This window comes from Ochotona curzoniae, unplaced genomic scaffold (assembly GCF_017591425.1).
Source record: "Ochotona curzoniae isolate NIBS_2020 unplaced genomic scaffold, NIBS_Ocur_1.0 scaffold_4701, whole genome shotgun sequence".
NCBI lineage: Eukaryota > Metazoa > Chordata > Mammalia > Lagomorpha > Ochotonidae > Ochotona > Ochotona curzoniae.
The window spans coordinates 52,580,210-52,601,370 of NW_024467122.1; the positions used below are offsets into that span (position 1 = coordinate 52,580,210).

A 21,161-nucleotide genomic window follows, 5' to 3' on the forward strand; every position below is an offset into this window, starting at 1 on the left:
CTGCAGAAGGCCTTGACCAAGTCAGGAAGACAGCCAGCAAGGCTGCCAGGGACTTTCTACCCATCTGTGCCATCACCCACTAGCCCTGGCTATCCCATTCTCCTGGGAACCTGGGAAGCTGCTCTCTGGGGGAGAAGACATGTGACCAATTCCCATGACCAATTTGATTTTGAAGGCCATAATGGGCGCTGTTGGAATCAGCACAATGTGACCTCAGCAGCTTCCTTCATCTCACACTGACTCTAGGGTTCTAGACAAGGTCAAGGCACTGCACCGGCCATCTGCTCTAAACTCGCAAGGGTGGAGAGAAGGAGAGGGAGAAAGAAGGAGAGAGAAAGAGAAATCTTTTGTATGCTGTTTCACTCTCTAAATAGCCGCTTCTATAGCCATAGCTGGGCTCGTCTGAAGCTAAGAGTTTTTCTGTCACATGGCTGCGGTGGCCCAGGTAGTTGAGCCATTCTCTGCTGCATTCCCAGGGCATAAGCAGAGAGCTGGGTGGAAGTGGAGCATCACATGGAATCTCTCTCAAATAATAGATACATAGATAGATAAATAGATAAACTTTAGAATTGAAAGCAAAATCTCACACAAACTTTACCCAGGGTAGGTCAATATTTTAAGAAAGCCTTGCTGCTTTAACATAGAAAGAAAATGATTATTTTTTCAAAATTTATGTTTATCTGAAAAAGAGAGAGTTCTTGTGTGCTGGTTCACTTTCCAGATGCCTGCAATGACCATGATTAGGCCAGTGTCAAAGCCAGGAGCCTGGAATTCTGTCCAGGTCTCCCATATGAGGGCAAGGACCCAGGTACTTGACCATCTTCTGCTGCCTTCCACAGTATACACCTTAGCAGGAAGCTGGATAAGAAATGGAGGAGGCAGGACTCATATCAGGCTTGTGGATATGGGATGCCAGAGTTCTATGTGGTAATTTAACTGCTGTGCCAAATGCCTACTTCTAGATTTTGCTTTATTAAAAGTTATTACTTGGGAGGCAGAAAGACAGGTGGGAAGAGGGAAGATCCCCCTGTTCCAGTGGTTCACTCCCATACAGAATGCTCCTGTCTGTTGGTTTACACCCAAATATACAGAATAGTTAGGGCTGGACCAGGCAGAAGCTGAGAACTGGGAACTCTGTCTTGGTCTCCCACATGGAGACAGGAGTTTGGTCACTTGAGTCATCACTGCTGCTCTCTGGTGTCTGCACTGGCAGGAATATGGAGTCAGTGGAGGGAGCAGGGATGTGGGGAGTCTTGGTTTCCTTGAACCAACTTTATGTTAAGAATTTATCCCATTGATAGGTCTCTGAGTTGGTTGCTATGTCTTGGGATGGTTACTGTGATACTGGTTGGTTCTGTAACCTGAGGTGGTTAGTGAGGTCTGGGTTGGTTACTGTGGTCCAGACTGGTTACTGTAACTTGGGTTGTTTACTATGGTCTGGGTTTCTTGCTGTGATCTGAGTTATTTGCTGTTCATTCCCCTAAATGATTGAAATTCTGGGGCTGGGCCAAGTCAAAACCATGAGCCTAAAACTCCATCCTGATCTCTCACACAGTTGGCAGGGACTCAAGTTCTTGGGTAGTCTTCTGCTGCTCTTCCTGATACATTCAGGGAAATTGGTAATGGAGCACTTGGGACTCAATCTGGCACTCATAATGACGCAGGTATTGAACGCCACTACTTCACATGCTGCACCTCAATGTGATTCCCAAGGGTTTGTTTCCCATAGACCTCTTTGTTCCTGAGATGTGGGCTAAAGCCCGAGATTCATTCCATCAGCCAGGGCCACTAAGCACACGCCCCTTCCCAATGAGGGGTTTTTTCACAGTGACCATCAGCATTTGCTGTGCCAAGTCTCTGATCAACCGCGGGCTAGATCAAGGAAGCAGCATGGGGCAGCTGGGTCAGGGCTCTGCAAACAGAGTGGGGAGGCCCTGGCTAAACAGACGTGGGTACCCCCAGGTTGGGCTTTGAGCTAGACTGGCCAAGTGTTTCCACCAGGCTGCCTGCTGCTCTGGGAACTGGGCTGAGTTGCAGGTTCTGGAGGGGAATTCCTCCATCTTTGTAAAAGCTGGATGGTTCTCAGCATGTCCTGAGACTTGACCCAAGGTCTCTTGCAAAGTGTTTCTGCATTAGTGGCAGCTGGGCTCAGGGGAGAGAGCACAACCCCCACCTCCCTTCCTCCACTCCTGCAAAGCCTCGGGGTGCCCTTGCCTAGCTGCTGGGAATTTTGTGTAAGGAGCCTCAAACACACAAAATTCGTTCCTGCTCTGGACAAGATGATGTAAAGTTGGCTAGCATTCTTCTGGTAATTGTCTTACATTCTTGGGGTTCAGGTGTCCTGCAGCTCTGTTGGGAATGCTATGTTAGGTCTCCTGGATAAACCTGCAGGTGCCTCATGCCTCTGGCCCTACTCTCCTTAGTCCTTTTGCCTGGTCTGTAGGCCCTCACTGTGGCTACTGCCTGCTCACCATCTGTGGCTCATGCACACTGTGGGCTGACGTCACTCCCACACAGTGTCTCCCTGCCTTGCTGCCCACCCTCACTGTAGCTAGGTGCTGCATGTTACAGTTCCCAAGAATGCTGGCAGCTCTTCTTTCTCTCTCCACCTCTCTCCTTCCCGGCTCTCCACTCCTCTTTTGTGCTAATGTCAGGCTATTTCTGACATGTTCAGTGGACTCCTTCATTTGCACTTTTGCTTTCTTCAATTGCAGCTTCTGTTCAGCCAACTATAGCCCCAAAATGTTGCTTGGAAAATTCTAGATGTAAAAAATTTTACATAAAAAAAAAAGGAATGTACCTTGTGTTAAGATGATGACCATGTGGAAAGCACTTTTACTAACACATTTATCTAAAGAATTATTTATGTATCAGTATGTGTTGGTGAATCATAATTAATTGAGTTGTGCCTGTTGGAACAAGCAAAATATGAGAGTAAACTATCAAAACTGTATTACTTGATATTTAAGATATTTCTGAGAATATAGGTTTATCTCTTTTTCTCTTTTTTAGTGTCTTGATGCTGGACATAATTTCTTATGTCTTTATGAAAGAAGCCTATATTACTGATTACCTTTTTGTTGGTTTATTAACAATATGAATGATATAAACCATTTTTAAAAGACAGCACATTTTTATTCAAAAATACATTCCCAAATATATATGGAGCTTTGGTGTCAATGTTAGAGACAGCCAGGATGATAAGAACAAAAATAAAGGGCCCGGTGGCGTGGCCTAGCAGCTAAAATCCTCATTTTGAACATGCCAGGATCCCATATGGGCACCGGTTCCAATCCTGGCAGCCCTGCTTCCCATCCAGCTCCCTGCTTGTGGCCTGGGAAAGCAGCCGAGGACTGCCCAAAGCTTTGGAACCCTGCACCTGTGTGGGAGACCCAGAGGAAGTTCCTGGTTCCCAGCTTCGGAGCGGCACAGCACCGGCCATTTGTGTTCACTTGGGGAGTGAATCATTGGAGGGAAGATCTTCCTCTCTGTCTCTCCTCCTCCTCTCTGTATACCTGCTTTTGTAATAAAGAGAAATAAATCTTAAAAAAAAAAGAATAAAAATAACATTATGAGGGGTGTCAGAGAGCAATGGGTTTGTACTTCTTAGTGGCAGGCTTGCTTCCATGGTCTTGCTAAAGAGAAAAGGTTAAAATGACTGGAAACAGAATCAAGATGGCAGAATAGGGTAAGGACACATTTAAACAGAATGGAGAAACATTAACCAGTATGAAGCAGAGAGGGCACATTCCAGGAAATAGGAGAGGACAGAACAACAATAGAGGAGTACCTGGAGACTGACAGAAACAGGAAAGCAGCGAAAACAATGGTGTGGTGATACAGTTACTGATACCACAGCAGCATTCAGAGAACAGCAATCTGAACTCCACCAGCAGGACACATCAAGAAAATGGGAGATACAGAATTGAAAACATTTGTTATAAAGCTTCTTATCAACAATGAGAAGCATGTAAAGCAGGTTTTCAAGGAATTTAAGGAATACGTCACATTGGAAGTGAATCAAATAAAAGCTAATACATTAGAAATGAAGAATACAGTGGAACATATTAAAAGTATGGTGGAGAGTCTCCAAAACAGAATGAAGGAAGCAGAAGAAAGAATCTCAGAATTGGAAGATATTTCCTGTCATCAGGGGGAAACAAACAAATAGCTGAAAGCAGAGCTGGATCACGCCAAAAGGTATTCAAGAACTGAAAGACACGATTAAGAGGCCTAATATAAGAGTTATGGGAGTCCCAGAAGGTGCAGAAAGACAAACTTGGATTAAAGGTGTATTCAATGAAATGATAAGGGAAAATTTCCCTAATCTGGAGAAAGAATTGGGAAACAACATCCAGGAGGATCACAGAACTCCAACCAGGGTTGATCAAAAGTGATCTTCACCAAGATACATGATCATCAAGCTCTCTTCAATTGAACTTAAGGAAAAGATTCTTATGTGCACGTGAAAAAAATCAATTGACATATAAAGGAATGCCAGTTAAACTCACAGGAGATCTCTCACAGGAAACTCTACATGCCAGAAGAGAATGGAGTGACATATTCCAGATTCTAAAAGAAAAAAAATGTCGGCCCAGGATAAGACATCCAGCAAAGCATTCTTTTGTCTTTGAAAATGAAATAAAATTCTTCCACAGTAAAGAAAAAAGAATTTGCCTCTTTCAAACCTGCCCTACAAAGGATACTCAAAGATGTTCTCTTGACAGAGAAGAGGAATAGTGTCCACCAAAACCAAAGGCAAATGTGAAGAACATCTCAATAAAATAACAACAGAAGACTAAACCAACAAACAACCCATTGCTAAAATGACAGGACCAAAGTACCACCCACACATATTAACCCTGAATGTAAAGAGCTTAAGCTCAATCAGATGTCACAGATTAGTAGACTGGATTAAAAAGCAAAACCCATCTGTTGCTTACAGGTGACACATTTCACCAACAAAAATCAGCAGGAACTATATCTCATGGATTTTGATTTTGTTGTTGTTAGTTTCATCTCTTCAAAACACTTCCTTCTGACTAAATTCCTCCATGACTCATAGATCATACAGTAACATCATTTTCTTCAAGAAGGTTCTTGATTTTCTTTTTTGTTTCTTCAGCAACACATTAGTCATTCAGTAGCATGTTATTTAACTTCATGGTATTGTTAATTTCTTTTTCTCCCTGATGTTGATTTTGTTTTGTGGCTTTTCATTTAAGGGGATGTATAGTAGCTATGTAATGCAGACTGTCATATCTAGTAACATGTTATTTAACTTCATGGCATTGTAAAGTTCTGTTTTTCTTCCTATTGTTGATTTTATATTGTGGCATTTTCATTTAAGGGGATGTATAATAACTGTGTAATGGAGACTAACATATCCAGATGTGAGGATACAATGCAGTATGCATCTCTATTTCCAGACTAAAGATAGACTCCCAATGAAAGTGTTTACTATATGACAATAGGATGATAGATTCTCTGTCATTATCCATGCCCACAATAATGGACATATGACTCTGTATGAAGAACTATATTTTAGTAAAGATATAGGGGAACGCGGGGGGTAGGGAGTTGGGGAGGGGATAAGGGAAATCCCAGGGGCCTATGGAACTATATCATAAAATGATAATAATAATAAATAAAAGTTTTTAAAAAAATTAAAAAGAAAGAGGAAAGGGAAAAAGGTGACTGGAAACAAGGTTTAAAGAGAGGGATGGGAGTTGTGGTGCAGTGGGGTAAGCTGCTGCTTGGAATGCCCATTTCCCATACTGGAGTGCCTGAGATGGAGTCTGGCTTCTATTTCTGACCAAGTTACTCCTTATGAGCGTGGGAAGCAGCAGATGACAACACAAGTACTTGGGTTCCTACTGCTCATGTTGGAGACCCAGATGGAATTCCTGGATCCCATGTTTGGCCTAGCCTGGCCTTAACTATTCTGGGCATTTGGGAGAATAAACAAATGGATGGAACCTATCTCTATCTATCTATCTATCTATCTATCTATCTATCTATCTATCTATCTATCTATCAATTATTCTTTCTAAAAATGAATAGTTAAAAAATATTTCAAGAAGAGATTAATGACTATTGAAGAGTCTGTGGTAGATGCTGATACCAAGGAGATTTATCAAACAAGCAAACACATGAGGCTTCAAACTAAATTGGCTTTTCCTTGGGAATTCTCAGGAAGAAAAGAGCTGGACATCCACCCTGGCCACAACAGCACAGCCTAGGGAGACAGCAAGGGTGTCTTGGGAGGGATTTTCTTGCTTTCAGCCCTGGGCAATCAGGACTGGAGGTTTTGTGGTTTTGTGGAAGCTCTGCCCTGCTGATCATTCCCCTGACTTTCTCTTTTTAGCGTACGCTGCCTACTTCCTGGCAGCTTGCATTTTGGATTTCCAGAGGGCACTGGCCTTGTTTGTCATCACCTGCTTGGTGATCCTGGTTCTGCTTCACCACTTTCTTAAAAAGTTCATGGGTAAAAAATTAACAAGAACTCCGAGGCTCTTTAAAAACTCCCGCCTGAGACGCTGGATAAAATGGTAAGACTCATGATATTCTTGGCCCCATGATGGGTCTCAAGCCCCAGTCTGCCCGGTTTTCCCTCTTTTGCTATTTCCTGAGTGATCTCTTAGACGCATATCTATACTTTCTAAAACCAAAGTGTAGATGACAAACAACACAGACTTTGAGTGCTGGACATCAGTCCAAATTCTTGTAACCTTAGTCTTCAACACTATGAAAGGGCAAAGAGTTCAGATTCAGAGTTAAAAGTGTGTGCCTGAAAGAAGGAAAATCCCAATCCTCTTCATCTGAGCACTCTGGACAAGGAGGCTACGGCTTCAGGAAGCTGGTTCTTTGTGTCTCCCTCAGTTCGTTGATCTTTTTTGGTTTTTTTTCCACTAATCCTCCAGACTTAATGTACACTTAGTGTACACTTAATGTGTCAGTTATAACTCCTTCAGGTTAAGGAGAAAATCCACCCTTTAGAATACACTAAAATGGCTTCTAAAATGGATTCTATATCAGCCACAGCACATCTGATCACACATCCATAGACCAGGACTGAGAAAGTAACTTTCAGATCCTGTAAAGTTCCTCATTTCTGCTCCTTTGCCAGTGATTACAAGGGAAAATGGGGGTTAAAGATGCTTACAACAGTGTTAATTTAGAGAAATCACTTAGATTGTCATCTAAATATGAACTGTTGACTTATGCGACACTTTTATGGAATAGAGCTGAAAGAAAACACCAAAAATTCAGGCTTAATTTGTGATGTTCTTTGCTGTTTTTATTCCTATGATGTCTCACAGGGCAACATGCACAACATGTTTAATTTTCATCTGTGATCTCACCTCTGATCATTTTCTGTTGAACCTGAAGATCTCTGACACTCAGACATAATGAACCAGTTGCAGACTGATGTGTCTGGTTCAGAAAAAGGTCACCTGTAATTGGTTTGTGGTTAAGGTTTTGCTCTAGCACTATGAGTGGTTAGAAAGTGGGTGTAAATGCATGGGAGACCAATGACTACTTTTCCTCCTTCCATTTTTAATATTTTGGCCATCCCATAGCATGATCTTTAAGACTAAATCTTCATATCAGATCTTACTGATAAGTAAATTCAAGGAAAGTGAAGTCACGTGATTTGTGTCTTCAAACTGGAATCTTTCATTCTGTCAGCAAAACAGCTGCAGGGGGACAGATAGAAGTCAGGCAGCTACCAGTTGAATGATTCTCAAGCTATGTCTGTGTCTAATCAACAGTAAACTATTGACTTACTGCACCTATCCTTGGGATGAAGTTATTATTTTTTTTGTTGTTGTTATTCATTCACTGAGTTGGTGACATGGCCTTGGCATTTTATCTTCAGGGTGTTCGCAGGAGCTGCCTTGATTGGTCTTATCCTGTGGCTGGCACTTGACACAGCCAAAAGGCCACAGCAACTGATCTCCTTTGCGGGAGTCTGCATGTTCATCCTCATCCTCTTTGCCTGCTCCAAACACCACAGTGCAGTGAGTGTGGGATCCTGGGGTGGGGCACAGCAACACATAGCCAAGGGCCAAGTAGTACTTACAAAGTCCATGTGTCCAACATGAATTACAAAGGCCTAGAACCAAGTTACTAACATTTCCTGGTATTTATCATGTTGATAAATTTGTTCCTAAGGGGAATTTAAAGTCTATGGTCCAGAGTCTCTAGGAAAGATATTTTTAATAAGTTGCAATCTGTTAGTGATTTCTGATACCAATTTTGTGAATCTAGGCCAGCATTAAAGAAAGAGCAAAAGAGAACAAAGAAGGAAAGAAAGAAACTAGAATTCAATAAAGCTATATTGTACATAGTGATATTAAAGATTATTTTTATGAAACTTCCATTTGCATATATGTATGTATATAACATATTTTAACTTTACTTTAATTTCTAGAGAGGCTTTTGGAAACCACATGAACATATGTAGCTCCTGCCTTGTCTGTCCATACTGTCACCCCTGCTCTCTATGCAATCCAACCCCAGATTTACTGTTAACATCCTAGGTTGGTTTCACCAAGAATGCATGTATCTTTGCTTAAAACTCCAACCAGGTGGTGGACAAGCAAGGTTTTGAATTCACAATGAAATACTTCTTTTCATTAATCCCAGGTGTCCTGGAGGACAGTGTTTTGGGGCCTGGGTCTTCAGTTTGTCTTTGGAATCTTGGTCATAAGAACGGATCCTGGATTTACTGCATTTCAGTGGCTGGGAGATCAGGTCCAGGTATGGGATACTGAATCTGAGGGCTGTGCTCTTTTAGAAAGCCAGAGAAAGTAGATTTGAGGGATGCATAAGAGGACAGGGGCTATATTATTAATGGTGGTGGTATCATTTGGTTGGGAAAGGAGAAGGTACACTGGGACACAGCCCAGAAGAGAATTGAACTGCTAAGTCCTACCATTCAGTTAAGGGACACAGCCTTCCAAAGACTGTCCATGGGAGACCAACATCAGGTGCCAGTCTGGCTCCTGATTATACATAGGGCATGTTCCATTTCCCTTTGTCCTTCTTGGATTTGCCATTGTTCTCTGTTTTATTTTTGTTTTTGTTCCTATAGATTTTCCTGGCCTACACTGTTGCGGGTTCCAGTTTTGTCTTTGGGGATGCTCTAGTCAATGATGTCTTCGCTTTTCAGGTCTGTTTACTTTATGGACAGCAGTGATGGTCAGTGGAGGGATGTGTGAGTGAAACAGGGATGGAATCTCATGTCCAAGAGATGAGCCAGCATATATGCCAATTCAACACTAGTAAGAGGGCTTCATTCTAACACTAAAGGAAGCAGTATCCATTTTAGTCCTTTAACTGCTATAACATAAAAACTAAGTAAAACACAGGTGAGACAGAAAGGCTCGGAAAACATCTTGTGGATTAATTCCAATGGGTTCATAGATTTGCAATACATTTTAAATTTACTCCTAAACCAGTCTGTGCAGACAATGAATGTGGAAAGCTTAACATAGTCCACTTATGCTATATATAGCACAAACAGTGCAGTGTCTCATCAGCTGCTCACATTTTCGTTACAGTCTTTGCCAATCATCATTTTCTTTGGATGTGTGATGTCCATTCTCTACTACCTGGGCCTCGTGCAGTGGGTAGTTCAGAAGGTGAGTTATTCTCCTGCACCATTCAGGAGATGGGCCCTTATGACTTTCCAATAGGATGAAGATAACCCTTGCCTTGGAAAAATACTTATATGTAGAATGTAGAGGGTTAGACCCAATAGGATATGCAAATTCTTCCATGGTTGCCTGAAATAAAATAATCAGTCGAGGACCCAGAAAGGCTACTCAGTAGAGTGGCCAGAGAAGATGGCTCAGACAATTTTTTTCAGTCTGACTTTTAATTCCCTTAGTCTAGAATTCAAGTCTAGAATTCAAGTTTTGTTCAGGGCTCTGGTCACTTGCTCTCTGGTCATGCCATGTTCTCTAGACCTCTGTTTCTTTTTCTGTAAGCTGGAGGAAGAGGGGTTTTGCTAACATTCTTCAAGATTCCTATAAACATTAACACTATAGGTCTCTGTACCATTTTAGATTGCTTGGTTTTTGCAAGTCACCATGCGCACCACTGCCACAGAAACCCTGGCTGTAGCAGGAAACATCTTTGTGGGTATGGTAAGCACCAAGAGGCCACCTGGTTCCTGTTGTTTTTCCCCTCCCCCTGGGGAACTGAGAATCTGTCAGAAAACTGTTCAGAAAAGTATGTTTTCCTTCTGAAAGTTAAATAAATGAAAGCTGTTGGTCAACCAACACCTGAGGAAGAGCTCAGATTCAATGGGGACTTGGTTCATTGCTTTCATACCTATTCTGTACACACTTAGCTATTGATTCAACTTATATGGAAAGGTCGGTAAATGTCTTGGTCTAAATCTTACAACTTTTCAGGGATTACGAAAGCATGTGCAATCTATATTTTGGTTCCTCACTGTGACTGTAAACCATGATTTCAAGGGCCTCCAAGGAGGCCATACCTTACCTTACTCCGGGCTAACAGGGAGGCTCTTCCCTATAATATTTGCTTGGAACATTTGTTTTTAATGAAGTAGGTGCTCATATATGCTGTTGATGGATTAGTTCAACTTCAAGGACAATGATTTGTCACATTGACAGGCAGTTAGCAGTGAGGCAATTCTCTCCCAAGGCTCTTTGCTGGTTATCTACTTCTAAAATGTTCTCAGAGAACTTCTTGACACTTTTACCATAGCCCACAACATTTTGCTGAAATTGTTCACTATAAGCTTCATTTTCCCTGTTCTACCATAAGCTCTTAAAATAGGAACTTTATGTTGACAGCCCTTATTTCTAGTACAGTTCTAGGCAAATAGCTGCCACTTGCTAAATAATAAATAACAATCTTACAGCAATTCTAGGTATTGTGTACATAGTCAGGCCTTCATAATTTTATAACATTTTTCACAAACACATTGTTGATTCTTTAATAAGCACTTAGTTTAGGTAACATGTTGTAATTCATTTAGTAAGTACTTTTGAAGCATCTAATCTGTACTAAGTGCACTGTTTTCCCTAAGCTAGTTTTAGACATTTCTCTTCTACAACATTTTGAAACATAAAAATGAGACAGAGATATATGAAAGCAAATGAGAGCAATGCCAGCTGGGATTCAATTAGGAGCCAAAGGGAAGGAGACAGGTAGCAATGGAAGAGCCTAAGAGCTGAGCTTAGGGCTCACCATGTGGGGCTTTGTCTCACTGAAAGGCTTACACATTGGAAGGACTCTGTCTTCTGGGTCCTACCCTTGGGGATAGTGGGTGGGGGATGGGCACTCTGGTGTGAGGTGTTGTACTTCTTGGAATCTGATTGTCTTCTTCTTTATAGACAGAAGCACCTCTGCTCATTCGGCCCTACCTTCCAGACATGACCCTCTCCGAAATCCATGCCGTGATGACTTCAGGGTTTGCTACCATTTCAGGAACTGTGTTGGGAGCCTTCATCTCCTTTGGGGTAGGCAGAGCCTGTTTTACCTCTCCTGGGTGAGCCCAAGTTGGGACCCATGAATGCTCATGCCTGAGTCTGGCCTTACAGATTGATGCGTCCTCCTTGATTTCTGCTTCCGTGATGAGTGCCCCTGGTGCACTTGCCTTGTCAAAGCTGGTCTACCCAGAAGTTGAAGAGTCCAAGTTCAAGAGTGAGAAGGGGGTCAAACTGCCACGTGGGTGAGTCTCAGGTAGATGCAGAGTCCAGTGTGGCCCTGTGGTGGCAGATACTTCAGATCTCCCTGAATGGAAAAGTTTGTGATTCTATATTTCCTCTTGCATCTCTCTGTCTCCAGCTGATTATGTTAATTTTGCTTTCTTTCATTTAATCTACCTACTTGCCAATAGCTTCTACTAGTGCCCCCTGTCCATAGTATCAATACAGGTTTATGGAAATTGTGTCTGAAAGTACTTCAAAGTAATTCTATTAACAGGATCACTAAGGGAACCCATCATCTCTCACATTGGCCTAGTATGCTCATACTTCACTTATAGGGACAGTGGGGTTTCTCTTCCAGGGCAAGCAACTCCTCTAGAGCCTATATAATTTGTCTATGCTCAATAACAACAGGAAGGAGAGCAATGTCCTGGAAGCTGCCAGCAATGGAGCCACAGATGCTATAGCCCTTGTTGCTAATGTTGCAGCCAACCTTATTGCCTTTTTGTCTGTATTGGCCTTCATCAATGCTACCCTCTCCTGGCTGGGGGAACTAGTGGATATACAAGGGCTCACTTTCCAGGTAAAAGATTATATTCTTTGAGCTGTCCCTCTGGGATGTAGTTAAACAATCCTTGAACTATTCTTTTCCTTCTCGCTTGTGCTAAGAGAGCACAGCTAAACTAAGAGCATGAATTTGACAAAGAGGGGGAAAGATGGGTCTAGGCCTCCAGAGAAAGTCTTTGAAACCTGATCTTGGTTATTTGTTCTTTTTTTTCCCTGGGATATCTCTCTGTCACTCAGGTCATTTGCTCCTATATTCTAAGGCCCATGGTTTACATGATGGGTGTAGAGTGGAAAGACAGTCCAATAGTGGCTGAGTTGGTGGGAATCAAGTTCTTCACAAATGAGTTTGTGGCCTATCAGCAACTGTCTGAGTACAAGGAAAGACGTCTCTCTGGAGTGGAAGAGTGGATTGATGGCCAGAAACAGTGGATTTCTGTAAGTGACAATCCAGAAAATTATAAACACCATGAGATCTCAGCCACGGCTATTCAAGGTTAGTCAGAAGGTGCTACACAGAAGTTTGTAGTCAGACCCACAGAAGCCTTCCCAGTGTTACAGCCCCAATTGCAAAGCAGCTTCATCTCCAGGATCTCAGCTACTCTGAGGTCTGTGTGGCTTTCTGCCTTACTCTCTGACCCAACTTCTCTCTACAATGTATTTGTGGGTCTTTACAGTTGGGGTAGTCCAGGGAAGATGATAGTTTTTAATGGTTTAAGATCCCCCACTTCATTTAGAAGTTGAAATGGTTAGAAATTGATCTTGTTCTCTCCCTTTTGTCTCTCAAACTCCTCCCTCTTAATCATCTTCATTTTTATGCCTTCTTCTTATTCATAAGTGTCCACAAGAACAGTATTGGATAAAGAAGCCCATGATATTTTCTGTATATTTGCTTCAACAGTAACTTCAGGGAGCAATTATTTTTGAGCATCCTTTGCATAATCTCGGGTTAATGTGGAAAAGATTGGGGGCTCTAAGCACTCAGTAATTTCTGTCATGATTATAAAATTGTGCACATGGATTATGTATGTATGTATGTATGTATTTATTTTTATGTCCCCTAGGTGAGAGCTGAAATCATTACCACATTTTCACTCTGTGGATTTGCCAACCTTAGTTCCATAGGAATTACCCTGGGAGGCTTGAGTAAGTTAATTCATTTTCGCAGGTCCCCAATAAGCTAGTCAGATCCAACTTCCGAATGAGCAGTCCTGGTACTTTAGTACAAGCTGAGACCAAATATAGAAGCTGCTCTGTGCTTGGTGCTCTCAGCCTGCAGTCAACATGGACCCAAGACAATCACACCATCTGGCTATGCTTATAACCTTTACAATCTCAACTTTAGCTGATTTTCCTCCTTTGGATTAGAGATTCCAGAAGGCCAATTTTGTTTTAATTTTCCCTAAGTGGGTGGAAATATTATAATGATATTATTTCTGTTTTGGCATTACAGGCATAGTTTATGTACAAGTAAAAACATCTTGTTTTAAATTCTGTAGAAGGCCCTTTCTGAAATTTCTCACTAGTTGTCTTCACAGAAGCATAATTTTCACAATGAATCAAAAGACAAATAAAATTTACAGATATATACGGCAGATAGATAGCAAGAGCAAGTAGTGTAAAGTGTTGGATTAAAAGCTGAAAGTGACCAAGTGTGGGAGAAGTGAGTCTTTGAAGCAAACACAGGTAATTGAGACCACACCAGTGACTACTGAGTGTGAGCAGTGGTTATAGGACAAATGTGGAGGTGGAACTGTCCTTGAGAATGGGGTCAGCAAATCACTAGCAAATCTCAACAGTTTGGAAGATACGAGTTAGAAATAGATCTTCAGTGAAATGGAGTTTTAAAATAAATACAGATCAGTGTGTCCATCCTGAATGTCAATCACACTGGAGTAGTCGTTAAATTCATCATTGTATTCAGTGTGTTGATTGAACAATTTAAATGAAAAGTGATTTCCTTTCAGTTTAATACATGTCTGTATGGTTTTAATTCTGATGCCTGATTATGACACATTGCATCTAGATTAGCAATGCTAATTAGCAATGCAGTCTGAACTGATGGTCATCAGGTATTTGCACCTTTCTGGAGTAACCTAGAGCCTTGCTTGATCCAGACACATCAAGCAAGTGCTGAAAGAACCACTGAAGTTAGGGTCAGGTGCAAACCCTCGACCTGGGGAAAACCTAACTTAGGAATCCTTCACGACTAATGAATGTATACACAGCCAGGGCAACACCGACCAGCCTTGGTAAGGATGCTGTTCATCTGGTATGTTTTCTTACTCTACACGCTTATAAAAAGAGGGGATCACTGGATACACCTGTTAGTAGATGGGAAAGTGATAAAATTCTTTGGTTTTGTTGTCTGCAGCATCAATAGTGCCCCAACGAAAGAGTGACATGTCTAAGATTGTGATCAGGGCCCTCTTCACAGGGAGCTGTGTATCCTTTATCAATGCCTGTATCGCAGGTAAGTGCCTCAATTTTGTCTCTTGGCAGAAATCACTTGATCCTTCTCGATCATAGGATCTCTCTCAGAACATTGATTTATTCACCTATCTCACAGATACACAGAAATCACCAAATCTGATCTTTTAAATCAACAACAAAGATTACAGAGCTCTGAGGAACATACACATATTCTTTCCCTTGTATCTTTGTCTCTTGTCTCCAGGAATTCTCTATGTACCCCGGGGAGCTGAAAATGACTGTGTCTCCTTCCTAAACACAAGTTTCACCAACAAAACTTATGAGACATACATGTGCTGCAACGAGCTTTTTCAGAAGTGAGTCAGCCCGAGGGCCTCTGCTCCCTGCTCTATCAGTGAAAGATGATATTTAGGGTAATTTTGCAGAGGCTAAAGAGAATATATGAGAAGAGAATTGGGTATCGGTGACAGCCTAGATCTGTGTTCTTTGCTTAGGTGCATCTCAGTATTAGCTCTATTATGCTCAAGTGACAGGTTCTATCTGGGGTACTGAGATGAGAGAAGTAACAGCAGAGAAGTAGACAAAAGTGGCTTCACTGACAAGAAGTTACACTATCATGATTAGAATACAGATACATAATAAGTGAAATCTTAGCAATGACCATATGTGGCTAAAATCATGAGCTCCTCTTCATCCTTAAGACATAAAAATGACTTTGAGCAGATAAGATTGATAGTATATAGTAGAAAAGTATGATGAGTTCATATGTTATGAATATAAACATGGTCATCAATTCTAGACTATGAAAATCAGAAAATATATTACTAAGCTGAAACAACTAGTTTGGAGACACACAAACGAAGGATCTGAAGAACGAATGTTTGGTCCAAGCAACAGGAGTGTGTATATTGGTATTGATACACAGGTGAGCAAGGAGAATTCTGAGAGATCATAAAATACCCTGTATGAAACATTGAGGAATTCAGGTTTGACCTGCAAAATTCTGGCCATCATTTTGCTCAGCTGTAGTTTTTTTCCCAAAGGATCATTCTGGTAGCCAGTTGGATATTAGGGAAACCAATGAACACACTATTATAACAGTTCTAGTGATACAAGATGATAAATGATACTAAGTGGTAGTAAAGACAGACACACACTTTACTAAGTAAAATCAATAACGCTGGTCATTGGATAGAGGAAAGGGAGAGTGAGGAAGAGAAAGGAATTTCAAATGACTGCCTCTTTTCTAGTTCTGGCAAATGAGTCTAAGGAGGGCCATTCATTCACTGAGAGGAAGAGGCATAGTTCCAGGAATGGGAATAAAGGGGAGAGATCATGACTTCCATCAACTTTACAACTGTTAATTTGGAGAAATCTGATATTACCACGTGAAGCTACTCATAAGCCAAATGGGGCTTGGGGTTCAGGAGAGCAATCCGAGATGCAAAAAGCTTTGGAAGTTATCGTTAGGTAAATGATCTATTCAGTACATAGGTTCAGGGTCACGTGTTAACTGCTTAACAGGTTACTAGTCCAAGTAAATGAATGTTACTCTCCCTGTGTTTGTAGGTTATCATAAAGGCAACCAACTCCTCCAAGAAAACAATCCTATTGTTGACTATTGAAGATGAATTATATGCTGGATAGATCATTGAACTTAATCAATCTGAAAGAAATAATGGATGTTGGATAGATCATTTCAATAGGAAAAAATGATTTTGTCCAGTTAATTTATACTAATTTAAGTCTGAAATGTTTTTCTTCCTCAAGATAAAAGTAGTCTTGGGATATAACCCTACATTTTAGAATATAATGAATATTAAATCAATACAGGAGATACATTTTGCCTCAGAGATTTCTGTAAAGAAAATTTCCAAGTGGGCGACAGTTAGGAATTGGGCATAGGCGCAGACACATCACATAGGGTTTCTTCCTAGTATTAACCTGGGTATGAAAGAGAAAATGAATCTAATTGGGTCTAATTTATTTGATCATGACTCATGGATCTATTTATACATTCTTGGTTTTGTTTCTGCTGCTGGATACAATTTATTGACATGTTTTGTTGTGTTGTTTTCATCTGCCCTACTATGTATCTCTCGTTTCAGTACTTATCTGAATGGAACCAATCCACCTTCTTTTTCTGGTTCCTGGGAAGACAAGACATTCAGTGCCATGGCGCTTGCCAACTGCTGTGGACTATACACCAATGCTGTTTGTGTCTAAAGTTGGTTGATCCATTTATACAGCAGCTTTAATCTCAATAACTTTTTGATGTGAAGGTGCTAATTTACTCAGGAGTCCAATCCTACAATCAACTCTCCAAGATTTCTACTACTAAATGTAAACGACAGGATCCCATATGAGCTCCAGTTCTTATCCAGGCTGCTCCACTTGCCACCCAGCTCCCTGCTTGTGGGTTGGGAAATCAGCAGATGATAACTCAAACGCTTGGGCTATGATGGGAGACCCAGAGAAGCTCCTGGCTTCAGACTGGCTGAGGTCCTGCTCTTGCAGCCATTTAGGGGGTGGACCAATGGATGGAAGAGCTTCCCCTCTTTCCTTCTTTGTGTAAGTCTGCCTTTCCAATACAATAAAAATAAAAATCAATAAAAGTGAGTTAAGGCAAAAAAAAAAAAAAACTAAAGGTAAAGGAGTTGTTTGGTTCACTATATTCCATTAATGGATATCAGAATTCATCTTTCATTAATTCATATTCTTCATGGGCATTACTTAAGTATTTACTTTATAAAAATAAATATTTAATACAAGGTAAATCTTGCTCCTAAATGCCTTCTTAAAAATTGTAAGATGCAGTATAGTATAAATGCAACTCCATGGTATATATCTGGCAAATGGCTACATTTCTTGGAATTACGAGGATGAGCTATATACATAATAATAAAGCTACTTTTAAAAGGTACATGAATATTCAGTGATCTGATTGTAACACATTTGTAAACTCCTTAACATCACATATAGTAAAATAAAACATTATTTCTTGTATACAGACGTCTAAGAAATGTTCACTTCTTAATGACTTGGTTTTGCTATAGTATCAATCTTATTTGTTACAAATTTATAGGAATCCATTCAAACAGTGGTATCGGGAAAGAATTGGAGGGCACTTCTGATTCCCAGGGCACATCTGGCGATTTCTCCAGACATGAATAGCTTTGGAACCTCAGAGGATTCTACTGACACCTACTGGGTGGAGGTCATGCTTGCTGCTCAAGTTTCAGAGCCTCACAACAAACTGTGTGGTCCTCCAACGCCATCTGTGCAGGAGGCTGAGAAATTCATCAAAATATTTAACTTGTCAATAATATTTCCTTTAGGCAGGTGTTTCAAAAGGACACAAGAGTTCCTGCAAAAAACTAAACATGGAATTATCTTGTGTTCTCACAATCCACACTTAAGCAGAAGAATTGAAAACAGGCACTCAAATACACATGCCTGCATGTTCACAGCAGCACCATTCAATGGAGTCACAAAGCAGAAATAGTGCACATGTCCATCAAGACATAAATGGACATGCAGATCAGAGGATGTACACGCAGGAGGATGTTCTTCAGCCACAAAGGTGATGAAGCACCTCAAAAACATTATGTGAAGTGAAAGAAGAGACAAAAGGCTTATTATTATATGATCCCAATTATAGAAAACATCCAGCATAGATAAGTCCATAGCAACACAACACAGATTGCTGGTTGCTAGGGAATAGGGAGAGGAACGCTTAGAGTGATTCCTTAGTGAGTAATGGGGCTTTACTTTGGGGTGCTGGAACTACATAAATGTGTTGCTGTGCAGCACAGTGAATGTACTAAATGTGACTGAACTGATCATTTGAAAATAGTTATTTTTCAGTTACTGCAACTTCCATTTAATAGAAAATGTTTTAAAAGATGGAGGTACTTGTAGCTCATCTAACATAGCTACTCTGTCTCCTCCTTCCTCCCAATTTTCTGAGCTCAGAATCTTTTGATCTTTGATCAGCTTCTATTCCTATCCATGTCCTGCATGTTCCAAACTTGATACTAAAAAGAAAAGGATGTCTCAATGAATTTCCTCCTCAGTTGCAGACCAACTGGAACACACTCCCTCCTCTCTGAGAGACAGCACAACATGATGTTGGTGGTGTTGGGCACTAGGCAGGCCTGAGTCTGATTCTGGCTCTGCTGCTTACAGAGGCTGATCATGGGCCAGCTCCTTACCCTTTCTGTGCCTTGGCATCCTCCTGTGTAAAACAGGGCTCTGAGACCTTGTAGACTGTGAGGGGACAAGGTCACTATGGACCTGAACCCAGTGTAAAGTTAGCTAGTGTTAAGAAGGAGCTGAGTGCACAGATACCAATTTGTTGAGCTGTGTGTGAAATTAAATTCACATATGGAAGCATGTGGGAAGGAGGGACCTTTGTATCTCCTCTTATTGATTAGGGATATCTTTCTGATTCAGTTTCTAATTCTGTTTCTTATTTAGAGCCAATCTAGTCAAAACCTTTGCCTTTAGAGTGCTTAACTATAAATTTGGGAAGCATAACAATCTTATTATGGCTTGTAGAACAATATCAGAAATTGTACCACACAAAAGTTTGGCCTGACTATACTATCAACAAATACAATTACTTTTTCTACAGGTAAGAGGTATAGCTAGGTTAGAGAAATGTTTAGTCTCTCAGAGTAAGGAGTCCATTACATTAGTCCAAACCGACTTAAGACAGAACCTTCCTGCAGCACTCTACCATACATTTTTCACATTTCTCTTCAGCAGCACCAGGTCCATCCCTTAGCACCTCCAGCTCCTCTCCTGAGGACCAGAGGTGGGTTTGGCAGGGTGGGGTTAGGGTCTGGGTAGGTCTGACTCGTAGTTGCTGAGGCAGGCCTAGGGGGTTAGACAGGATGGCTTCACGCTACAAGGTCAAAGAACAGATCTGATGCAGGCAAATCTGTTCTCAGCCAAGGACAGTAATGCCCATTCAGAAAAGGGAAACTAGTCATACAGTAGTTTCAACATAAAAGCAGACATGGGAAACATTTGTTATCAATAGGAGAAACCACCCTTGTTATAGTTTATATTTTTCATTAGACAAATAACCCTGAACAATTTCTACTGTTTTTGAAAAAAGATTTATTTGTTTTATTGCAAAGTCAGATATACAGAGAGGAGGAGAGAGAGAGGAAAATCTTCCAGCCAATGATTCACTCCCCAAGTGAGCGCAAACGGCCATTGCTGCACTAATCCAAAACCAGGAGCCAGGAACCTCCTCCAGGTCTCCCACAAGGGTGCAGGGTCCCAAAACTTGGGCCATCCTTGACTGCTTTCCCAGGCCACAGGCAGGGAGTTGGATGGGAAGTGGAGCTGCTGGGATTAGAACTGGCACCCATATGGGATTCTGGCATGTTCAAGGCAAGGACTTTAGCCTCTAGGCCACCGCGCCCAGCCCAATTTCTACTTTTAAAAGCTCAACTCTTGTTTCCAGTAAAGCAAAAATATATTATTTTTTGAAAGCCTAAAATTCACTTTATGACTGTCACAAGGTTCATGTCTGTCATATTCATCAGCAGATCCCCCTTGACTATAAAAATCCTTTTCATGTATTTGAAGCAGAAAGCCTAACACAATTTTGAAGTTGTTTAAACAAATACAGAACAGCAAGTTTTCTGCTGAAAATGTATTTCACATGCCAAGAGCTGCTGTCCCCTTGAGGCAAGTAAACATTATGTCTGTGTCACTGAATGCTTCATAAAGAGAGATCGCAGGAGACAGCCCTCTCTTCCATGGTGACAAGACTCAGATTTGAAATATTCATCAAGTGAAGGATATTTTCTTAGTTAATCAAACTCAGAGGATGATATAGCACATTTCCCAATGACTACTGTTGTTGAGATATTTGATATCTGAGGGCTCTGGTAAGCAACTCTACAACTGAATGTGCAAACTGTCCTTCAGCTACATGACTGTAACTTATAGAACAAGAAACCAGTATCAATCTATTCCCTTAGGGATCCTAGACACAGGTTAAATATTTAAAAGAGCATTTTAAGCTGGCTAGAAGACAGGAGACATTGTCACTCATCATATTTTTCTAAGAAGCATAAACAAACTCTCCTCCATTGTATCACCATATGCTGCTGAGACGCTGTTGCCACTATTGTGGATTCACTGTGATGCCCTTTGGCTGCCTGGCTGCCCCATGCTGTGGTGGAGCACAGCCCTTGGCATTGTCAGACCACTCAGATTGTCTGGCTGTGTATCAGAGTGCTGACTGTGTACGGTGGTGCTTAACAAAGGTAAAGATAGCATGGACATGCTTGTACCAATCATGTGTCACTCACCAAAAGTTTACTTCATCTCTACTCACAGTAACAGACACTGACTGTGCTTAATGAATGCCACACACCACATACGACATGATCAAATCCTCACAAACCCGATGATGTACCTTACAGCCCCTCCTCCAGCTTGTGCCCA

At 41.2% G+C, this 21,161-nt stretch overlaps 1 protein-coding gene across 1 annotated transcript in view; it reads left to right on the forward strand.

Moving 5' to 3' along the window:
* The window catches only part of SLC28A2 (solute carrier family 28 member 2), a 35,129-nt gene extending 18,213 nt beyond the window's left edge, over positions 1–16,916 (forward strand). The window contains exons 4-17 of the mRNA XM_040968447.1: positions 6,368–6,551; positions 7,883–8,024; positions 8,653–8,766; positions 9,101–9,178; positions 9,570–9,650; positions 10,077–10,157; positions 11,379–11,504; positions 11,586–11,716; positions 12,108–12,276; positions 12,498–12,695; positions 13,322–13,403; positions 14,632–14,730; positions 14,935–15,046; positions 16,799–16,916. Of these exons, the coding sequence (XP_040824381.1) occupies positions 6,368–6,551; positions 7,883–8,024; positions 8,653–8,766; positions 9,101–9,178; positions 9,570–9,650; positions 10,077–10,157; positions 11,379–11,504; positions 11,586–11,716; positions 12,108–12,276; positions 12,498–12,695; positions 13,322–13,403; positions 14,632–14,730; positions 14,935–15,046; positions 16,799–16,916 (1,715 nt within the window). The remainder of the gene's footprint in view (positions 1–6,367; positions 6,552–7,882; positions 8,025–8,652; positions 8,767–9,100; positions 9,179–9,569; positions 9,651–10,076; positions 10,158–11,378; positions 11,505–11,585; positions 11,717–12,107; positions 12,277–12,497; positions 12,696–13,321; positions 13,404–14,631; positions 14,731–14,934; positions 15,047–16,798) is intronic.
* Positions 16,917–21,161: the final 4,245 nt, after the last annotated feature.